General features: G+C 39.1%; 1 protein-coding gene across 1 annotated transcript; it reads left to right on the forward strand.

Moving 5' to 3' along the window:
* The first annotated feature begins 4,042 nt into the window (after window positions 1-4,042).
* On the forward strand, window positions 4,043-4,783 carry LOC142178142 (uncharacterized). The gene has a single exon (XM_075247471.1). The coding sequence runs from the start codon at window positions 4,043-4,045 to the stop codon at window positions 4,781-4,783; it is 741 nt and encodes a 246-aa protein (XP_075103572.1).
* The last annotated feature ends 6,175 nt before the right edge of the window (window positions 4,784-10,958 follow it).

A 10,958-nucleotide genomic window follows, 5' to 3' on the forward strand; every position in this document is an offset into this window, starting at 1 on the left:
CGATCTTACATCGATTAACTTACGACGAAACTTTAACATACGAAAATGCGGGATGTAACATCTCATTTCTGAGCTTTCATCAATTTACTTATGGCGTACTTTTACGTACGAAAATATGGGGTGTAACAAACACATACCTCTTAATGAATTTGTCTACAATAATAGCTATGATGCTAGTATCCAGATAGCTCCCTATGAGGGTTTGTATGGACTACGTTGTAGATCACCTATTGGATGGTTTGAGCCGACTGAAGTAGGACTACTTGGTCTTGATCTTGTACATGATGACTTAGAGAAGGTGGCTTTGATGTAACAACGGCTTAAGACAGCTCAGAGCCGACAAAAAGTCTATACAGATGTACATCGATGTAAGTTGGAGTTCAATGAGGGTGATCAAGTGTTCTTAAAAGTATCACCAATGAAGGGCGTTATGAGATTTGCGAAGAAAGGCAAGCTAGGTCCTAGATCCATTGGTCCATATCAATTCTTGAAACGGATTGGTGAAGTAGCCTACAAGCTAGATTTACCTTCATCAATGACTTTGGTTCATCCTGTATTTTATGTATCGATGCTACGGGGATATGTGCCCAATCCTGCTCATATCATCTCACCGGAGGTAGTAAAAATAAATGACGGTTTAACTTATGACGAAGAACCGGTTGAGATTCTTGATAGGCAAGTCCGTAGGTTGAGGACTAAAGACATAGCTTCAGTTAAAGTGTTATGGCGTAATCATGACATCGAGGAGGCTACTTGGGAGGCCAAGGAAGATATGAAAATTCGATACCCTCACTTGTTCGCAACTTCAAGTATGATTGTTTCCTTGAAATTTTGATTTTGGAGTTTATCATGCTTTAATTCCATGGAACGAGTGAGCAAATTATTTATCATACTTATAAGATGGAATTTGGTACGATTTTCTGATGTGATTGATTTATCTATTGCGCATGGTTGTTAGACTTGTCTTATGGTAATAAATTTTATTGTATTGATGCCGGGAGAGGCTATGTAATGGTGTTTGGAGATATGTGAAGTTTTGGAGGCATTCATTGATGTAGTTATGATGAGTAGAGACGTGTGGGGCCTTTTATATTGTAATTTTATGTCTCACTGTCACGTTAGAATATTAGGATAAGCCTATTAACAAAGGAAACTCTGCCAAAATTTTGTAAACATTTGGAGAGTTAGTCGAATTTCGGAGCCTTAAAGAGTTAAGGAGTAAAGAAAGACTCGGATATTACGCTTTCGGACTTTAACATGACCAAGGATTTACATTTGAGGACGAATGTTTCTAAGTGGGGGAGAATGTAAAGCCCCGTAGATTTTGTAATTAATTCGGGCTAATTTCAGACATAAGGATATAATTCAATTAAATCTGAGCTACATGGTTATTCGAGTGGAACAAAGTTATTATAATGCTTAGGGATAATGTCAATAGTTAATCGTTGAATTAGTGGAGGTTACAAGGTCATCAAATGCATTTGGAGTATATCAAGTTTCTATGACACAAGTGCTGAAATTATGAGAACTAAATGGTATGTAACTAACTTGAAGAATTGGAATTTAATAAGAAAAATGGAATTAGAAATTAGAAAAGTTGTTGGCTAACAAGGAGACAAAGGGGACAAGGATATTAAATGGGGGAGACAAAATCACAACACATATTAAGTTGGGAACAATTTGAAAGAAGATCAACTAAACCAAAAATGCATGCTTCAGGGATTGATGCGGCAGTTGGTGTGTCGCATCCTCCCTCGCCTCCAATTATTTTGGAGCCCAGCGTGAGGCAGTGAAGTGCAACGAAGGCATCCAAGTTGGCATCCGAAATTTAAAACCCACAGCTAAAGCTTTTATAGGCCTTTCGTAGAGAGAGAAATTATATTATTTAAAACTTATTCTTGGGGGTTAGAGAGAAGGAGGAGCTCTTTACCATTAATACATCTTCAAGGTAAGAATTAAATGCCTTTCTTTGATAGATTCGGTTCATTTATTACATCTCTTAACCCTCCAACATCATGAAATTCATAGATTTTTGAAGAATATCTCAAGAACTCAAATCTTCAAAGTTCTAGGGTTTGACAAAGAGGTAGTCTCTTCACTCCAAACTTATATATTATACTCCATGGCATTATTGGATCATTTGGGGTAAGGTTGGAAGCAATTTGAGGTACGTTGAAACTTACTACCCTCGGAGCTTTTCTCCAAACTCATATCGAAAAGCTATTAATTAGAAATTCTAAATGTGAGTCCTAACTTGTGGGGACTAGCGTGTTGGGATTGTACCACTTCTTGCATCATAAAAGATTTAAGTGCCATGAATATTGTTTTCTTGAAATATTTTATTTTAATTTAAAACTAAATGAAGGAGGAATAGCACTTGTAGTATGTTTGAAATGAAAATACATGAGTTGTGAAATATCTTAGTTTTAACTATTCTCAAATAGTTGATTTGGCTATGAACACCATCATTGATAAATGTAAAGGTTTTGGGAGTTACTTAAGTTCACCGAGATTGACCTTGGATACTCTTCCTCATTAGGTCATGAAACTACACGTGTTAGTGTAGGCGTATAACCTACCTTACGGTTGGGAACTACGACAGAGTACTTCCCATGAGGGGGGTACTATTGTTCTACTTTATTAGCATGACTGAGTCAATTCGTGTGGCACAACGATGAGACGACCTGAGCAAGTAGGGTATATAATACTTGCCGCTAGGTACATAACCTAGTTGACTTTATTCCGTGTCGGTGATGGTATAGTGCTCTCGGTAAATGAAAAATCTAACATGATTTTGTAAAGGTTAATGATAAAGGAAGACTTTGAAATTTGTTTTACCTTATTATTTTATTTTATTTTCTAAATGGCTAATTAATATAAATGCATCTTTATTATATCAATTGTTATTGCATATCTTATACCTTCTTAAGTCTTGTCCTATTTCTTTTTGGGAAGCGGTTCATAACTCGTACTAGGCATGTGGAGCTTAGGAATTTTGGCCACATTTCCATTTCTGTTTTCATGGACTGGACCTGAGCAGCTTGGGCCATGTGGATAGGACAGCTCTACATTTTCTGTTGACGTTTTTTTTTTTGTGAGACTCCACACTTGTACTCGTGGAGGACTTTATTGTTATTATTATTCTTTTGAGCCACCTGGTTATGCCTTGGTTGATTATTTCATTCTGTGTCATAGAGATTCCATAGACAATAGTAGTATTCATTTTTGGGTTGTAATCTTATGGTTACACATATGGCATGCAAGAATGAAACTTTCTTTTATCCTTATAAAGTTCTCTTTCAATGGAAAATATTTACTTTAAGATATTATTCATGTTTTTTTATATCTTCAAATGATTATATTTGAAGAGGTTTTCGCATCCCCCCTACTAGGCATATAGATAAGTATTAATTTATGGGATGGTTCGCTCGGGTCGGGTAGAGTACCGAGTGCCAGTCACAAAATTTTAGGGTGTGACAAACTTGGTATCAGAGCCCTAGGTTCTAATTCAAGTCCTAGGAAGTCTATGGAATCGTGTCTGGTAGAGTTCTCTTTATTGGTGTGTTGTGCACCACACTTATATCGAGAAGGCTACATGGACATTATAAGAATGCTTCACTCTTTCTTCTTGTCCTAGAATCGTGCAATAGTGCTGAGAAATAATTCCTAACTCGTGCACTATATCAATTGGCAGAATATGGTGAACACGTGTGGCAGTAATATGAATCGGGAAGCTGCTCCTATACCCGATGCGGCTTTGGGAGGGGTACCCGCTAGACCTAGGGACCGACCTCTAAAGTCTACAAGAGCACGGACTGTGCCAGTTCCAATGTCTCTAAGGATGGTCCAGGAGCTCGAAGAAGAAGTTGATGAGGCACCTGCTCCACTTTCAGAGCCAAATCACTTGGAGAAGAGCCTCACTAATATTAGGAAAGCTATGGATGTTTTTGCTGACCTCATGGCTATGCAGATCTAACAGAACCTTCGAGTGGGTATTTAGGAACTCCAGCAAGGAGGGATGAGAGCACCAGCGGTTGAGAACATGGCGCAGTTGGCGATGAAATTTGTGAGACATGGGCTGCTAGTTTTAACTGGTACAGATCCTACTGTAGACCTTCAGGACTTCTTGGAAGAAGTTGAGAAGGCTACTACTTTGCTGGGAGTTAAAGACAACTGGGTGGTTCAGTTGGCATCCCACCAGTTGAAATACATTGCTGACCGCTGGTTCAAAAGGGTAGAGAAAAGTCGACCGGAGGATGCACCTCCAATGATTTGGGCGGAGTTTAAGAAGATCTTCATTAAGAAGTGGTTACCACCGGGAGTGAGAGCCGCCCTTGTGATATTGTTTGAGATCTTAAAGAACGATAACATGACCGTCTTAGAGTATAGCATCAAATTCGAGAAGTTATCCCATTATGCACCCCACCTCATCCTCATTGAGGATGAGAAGATTGATCGTTTTGCTCGTGGCTTGATTTTGGGAATCGGGAAAGATACATCTAGTGGGAGAAGAAACACTACCTTTACTGACTTTGTGGATCTTGCAATGGATCTCGAGAGGATTTATCAGGAGGAGAGGTCCAATAGGGATCAGGACAAAAAGGCCCGGACATTGGGCACTTTCAGTGTAATACCTAGTTCAGGCAAGGGGCAGAGCAGCAGAGGGCCATGGAGCCCACAGTGGGAGCAGTGCAGGAAAGGTGCCACAGTCAGCTGCTACTTCTCAGGGGACTCATCCTCGTTTCTATGCCATGCCTACTCTCCCTATTGCAGAGGCTTCTGATGATGTCATCATAGGTATACTTGTTGTTTGTGCTCTAGATGCTTATGCTCTTATGGATCCCGAATCTACTTTTTCCTATGTTACTCCGTACTTTGCTTTGGATTTTGGGATAGAACCAGGACATATACTTGAACCATTTTTTGTGTGTGTCGACTCCGGTGGGAGATTCAGCTATATCCTCTCGCGTCTATAGGAGTTGTGTGATTATAATTCAAGATCTAGAGACTACGACAAACCTCATTGAGCTAGAAATGGTTGACTTTGATGTGATCATGGGGATGGATTGGTTATACAAGTGCTATGCCATTCTTGATTGCCGTGCTAAAGGGGTCAGGTTTGAGTTTCCCCATGAATCGGTTCACGAGTGGAAGTGTAATATTGTCGAGCCTCGAGGTAAGTTTATTTCTTACCTTAAGGCAAGGAGGATGATCACGAAGGGATGTCTCTATCATTTATTCAGAGTCACTGACACGGCTGTTGAGGTACCAAGCATTTAGTCTTTGCCGGTTGTTAATGACTTTCCTAATGTTTTTCCTGATGAGCTTTCGGGTATCCCACCAGATCGGGTCATCGACTTTGGGATAGATGTGGTGCCAAATACTCAACCGATATCTATTCCCCCATACCGAATGGGCCTAGTTGAGTTGAGAGAATTGAAGGATCAATTGAAATATTTATTGGATAAATTATTTATTAGACCTAGTGTATCGCCTTGAGGTGCGCCAGTATTATTTGTGAAAAACAAAGATGGTTCTTTGAGGATGTGTATTAACTACAGGCAACTTAACAAAGTGACCATCAAGAATAGGTACCCACTACCTCGGATAGACGATTTGTTTGACCAGTTGCAAGGGGAGAAGTACTTCTCGAAGATTGATTTAAGGTCGGCGTATCATCAATTGAAAATTCGAGATAAGGATATTCCCAAAACATATTTTTGGACCCGCTACGAGCATTATGAATTTTTGGTGATGTCATTTGGGCTAACAAATGCACCCGCAGCCTTTATGGATCTAATGAAACGTGTTTTCAAACCATTTCTTGAAAGGTTCATGATTGTTTTCATTGATGACAAATTAGTCTAATCGCGAAGTCAAGAGGAGTGTCACGCCCCAAACTCGGGGAGCGCGACCGGCACTCAACCGAGTGAACCCGGCCGAGCAAGCCTGTTAGATTTTCTTCTACCCAAACTTATCCGTGAATAAAGAGAATACCTATTTTCATTAATAAAACAATAAAGTAATCATGTCTGCAATACCAATCCTTACCATTTGCTACTTCATTTTAAAGTGACAAATTTCAGACACATTTTTCATAATCTGAAGTGGAATAAGTAATTCAAACACAACATAACTAGTTTGACTTCCCCAGCACCAATATACAACCTACACTATGTCTACAGAGCCTTTTCAAATACAGAAGAGTACTAGGATAATGCCGGCGACAAGGACCCGGCTATACCTCAACCACAAAGTACATGAGAAACAAAAGATACATGACCCCAAAGTGAAGTGGGGCTCACTAAGTCTGCTGGGAAGAGAGTGTACCACTATCACTGATCAATGACGCCTACTATGGAACCACCTACATTTTTTAAAAGATGCAGCGCCCCCGGCAAAAGGGACGTGAGTACATATGGAATAGTACTCATATGAAAGGCAGACAGAACAACATTTAAAAATACGGAAACTCAAATAAGAGGCATTTAAAGTACATCAAAAGACTACAAAACATCGCGTAGGTTCAAATATCAAACTTTATTATACTTGCATCATTCTAAACATCTTTTAGGGTCAACCGAGCCATATGATCTATACGTGGAACACATAATATAATGTAATTGAAATAACATGTACAAACGAGGACAACGAAAGTGGCACCTATTGTCTGCATTACTAATGCGTCTCATTAAACCGTCCTTAGTGTTCACAAATCATATTATACACTTATGTGTTTCATAGATCTTCCATAGTGTTTATTCATACTGTATACCTATATATCTCATACACAATGCACCTATGCATTTTATAGACCATCCACAGGATTTCATAACATAATATACCTATGCGTTTCATAGACTGTCCACAGGATTTCATAACATAATATACCTATGCATTTCATAGACCGTCCACAGGATTTCATAATACAATATACCTATGTGTTTCATAGACCGTCCATATGATTTCATAACACAATATACCTATGCATTTCATAGACCGTCCACAGGATTTGGACCGTCCACAGGATTTCATTCATTATTCCTCTTTTGGCAAATAGCCACAATTCATGTTCTTACTATCACTTACTTGTACTAGTTACGGGTGATCATAGAACATTAATGACTTTATTATGTAAAGGAGCTAAAACTCATCTCATAATGTTCACACATTCTTTCATTTCATTGGCACTATTGGCCACATATGTAATTCTCATTCTGGGCACGATGGCCACATTTAGTATTCCATACTCACCCTTTTCACCTTTAAACATCATCATCATCATCAACAACAAGGCATTATAAATCAATGTTTTTAGTACACATGTGAGCAATTAAGAGTCTTAGGCACCTAGAGGTTTTTTCACAAAATTTGGCATAATATCCTTCGTTTGAACTTGACTTGAAGTTGCAATATTATTAACGCACAGCCCATACTTTGAACATATTCTCAAATGATAACATAACATAGTAAAATCATCTTGGGATACATATTGTACATATACCTTTCATCACAAGCTTATTCGGAATAGCCACTTTCATAATGAACAACTCGGGACTTTACATAAATTGCATGAATACCGTGGGATTCAATTCTAAGAGAACAGTTTAGCCAACATACCTCAATGGAGCTTCCTTAAACTCTAAAATATTCCGGAATTCTTAGCAACTTCAATCTATTTTAGAAATATAACAAATTGAACCAAAATTAGGAAGATGATCATGGTTCTAGCTCATTTGAGCATTTTATCAAACACTAGGTGTGCATTAAGGTTTCAAGGTCCTTTTATGGAGGATTCCATCATCCCACAACCCATTCTTTACCATTTTTAGCTCAACAATCTTCCTACACCCTTTGATAACACATGCATGTAAGATGGACAACTCCCATGCCCAAAAATTATATTGCATTACCCATTTCTAGACAAAATTCGAAATTGAGGGTTAGGGTGTAGAATCTTACCTTAAGGATGAAGACCTAATGAGTTTTCCTTGTTAATCTTCCAAGATTTGAGCAAGAATTGAAGAACAATTATTGAGGAATACCTTCTCACTCTAGGGCACTCTCTCTCACTCTAAAATGTCATATTTTTGCTCAAAAATGGCCCAAAGCGTGTATTTAACGAAGTAGGGTCGGGTTTTAAAAATCCAAAAATGAAACTCCGGAACAGGTTCAGCAATCGTATAATCGATATGCGGACCGCATATCGGCCGCATAATTCGAGTGACAAAACTGGAAAGGAACTGACCAGGTCTGCGGTCACTATGCGGCCCGCAGACCTGTTCTGCGGTGGCATAATACACCGCATAACTATTCTTCGGTCGCATAGTGCACCGCAGAACCTCCCTCCAAGAAATCCCAAAGCTGGGTATGCGACAAGAATGCGGCCCGTGAAGTGGTTATGCGGTCGCATAATGGCCGCGAAATTGACACCAAAATGGCCCAGAAAACTGACTCACTCTGCGACCATTCTGCGGTCCGCAGAGTGGTTCTGCGGTCGCAGAATGGGCTGCAGAAATGCCTACTTCTGCCCAACATTTTCCTTCAACTCCCCAGCGCACTGTTCAATCCAAAAAGTCCGAACCGCGGCTCAAAAGCTCTCCGCGAAGAATTTATATAATCCTCAACACATAAAACCAATTCGGTACCATAAAATATTATTTTCTTTTTGCAAAATTTTACGGGGTCTTACAAGGAGCATGCCAATCATTTAAGAATAGTGTTGCAGACGCTTTTGAAGAATGAGTTGTATGCCAAATTCTCAAGTGTGAATTATGGCTTGAATCCGTAGCATTCTTGGGTCATGTGGTAACTCGTTAAGCTATTAAGGTTGATCCTCAAAAGATTGAAGTGGTTAAGAGTTGGCCTAGACCAACTACACGGACAGAGATCCAAAGTTTCTTTGGATTAGCAGGCTATTATCGACGGTTTATTAAAGGATTTTCAACTCTTTTATCTCCGTTGACCAAGCTGACACAGAAAGTTGCTAAGTTTCAGTGGTCCAATACTTTTGAAAGAAGCTTTAATGAGTTGAAAGCTAGATTGACTACAGCACCGGTGTTGACCTTGCAAATAGGTTCAGATGGCTTTGTGGTGTATTGTGAAGCCTATAGAGTGGGTTTGGGTTGTGTCTTGATGCAGAAGGGCAAGGTTATCGCTTATGCTTCTAGACAGTTGAAGATCCATGAGAAGAACTATCCGACCCATGACTTGGAACTTGCCATTGTTGTGTTTGCTTTGAAGATTTGGCGGCATTATTTGTACGGTGTGCATTGTGAGGTGTACACCGATCACAAAAGCTTGCAATATATATTCAAGCAGAGAGAACTAAATTCGATGCAACGAAGGCGGTTAGAATTGTTAAAAGACTATGACTTGAGTATCCTTTACCATCCAGGAAAGGCGAATATTGTAGCCGATGCGCTAAGTCAAGAGTCAGGAGGTACTTTGGCACATTTACCTATAACTAAGGAAATTGTGGCTGGTGCAATAGCACGTTCCTCTCTTATTGTGATGACACAAAATGTCATCTTTAAATTTAATAATTAATTCTGTGTTCTAAGACCTTGAAAAGCACTATTTTTTATTTCTCGACTTGCGTGCGCAGTCCGTAAAATTTTTCGAAAAGTTTTTATGTGAAAATGGATTTAAAATGTGAATTAGAGCTTTAAAACTCAACTGAGTTGACTTTGGTCAACATTTTGTGCAAACGGACTCGGATCAGTGTTTTGACAGTTCTGGTAGTTCCGTATCGTGAATTGGGACTTGGGCGTATGCCCGGAATCAAATTGCGAGGTCCCTAGCCCGAGATATGGAGTTTTGATGAAAAATTAAAAGTTTAAGTTCAAATAGTGACCGGATGTCGAATTATGTGCAAACGACCCCGGAATAGAATTTAGATGATTCCAACAGCGCCGTATGGTGATTTTGGACTTAGGAGCATGATCGGAATTTTATTTGGAAGTCAGTAGTGAAATTAGGCTTAAAATGGCTAAAACAAGAATTTAAGTTTGGAAGTTTGACCGGGGAGTTGACCTTTTGATACCGGAGTCGGAATACAGTTCCAAAAATTTTCATAGCTCCGTTATCTTATTTATGACTTGTGTGCAAAATTTGAGGTTTGATAGGTTTAGACTTCGAATGTAGAAGTTGGAAATTTTAAGTTTCATTAAGCTTGAATTGGAGCATAATTCGTGGTTTTAGCATCGTTTAATGTGATTTGAGGTTTCAAATAAATTCGTATGATATTTAGGACTTGTTGGTATATTTTGTTGAGGTCTCGAGGGCCTCGGGTGAGTTTCGGATGGTTAACGAATCAAAAAGTGGACTAAAACAGCTGCTGCAATTTTTCTCTTTTGCTGGAAATTCTGGGTTGTGATCGAGCCCAAGATCGAGGCTCATAATCGAGCTCCCATGATCGAGCTCCCATGACCGGACTCCCTGATCGAGCTCCCTAATCGGACTGGACATATCTGTAAGTTATAAAAAACAGGGGCATTCGTCCCATTTGCCATTTTTTACGAACTTGAGCTTGAGCAGAGGCGACTTTTGACAGATCTTCAAGGAAAGACATTGGGGTAAGTGATTCCAACTCGGATTTGGTCAATATACACGAATATAGCATTGTTTTTACCATTTAATTAGTGTTTTGAGATGGAAATTTGGGAAAATTTTAGAAATCTCATAGAAACGAATTTTTGAGATTTCGGTGTCGATCCGGAGTCGGATTTGAGTGAAATTGGTATGGTTGGACTCATAATTGAATGGGTTATCAGATTTCGTAACTTTTACCGGATTCCGAGATGTGAACCCCACGGGCGAATTTTTAATTAATTTTGGGATTTTTATTGAAAATATAGTATTTTCTTATAGAATTGATTGCGATAAATTTTAGTGATTGTATCAAATTATTTTTGGTTAGATTCGAGCCAATCAAAGTTAGATAATCGAGGAAAGGG

The sequence above is a fragment of the Nicotiana tabacum genome, chromosome 24 (assembly GCF_000715075.1).
Source record: "Nicotiana tabacum cultivar K326 chromosome 24, ASM71507v2, whole genome shotgun sequence".
In the NCBI taxonomy this organism is placed as follows: domain Eukaryota; kingdom Viridiplantae; phylum Streptophyta; class Magnoliopsida; order Solanales; family Solanaceae; genus Nicotiana; species Nicotiana tabacum.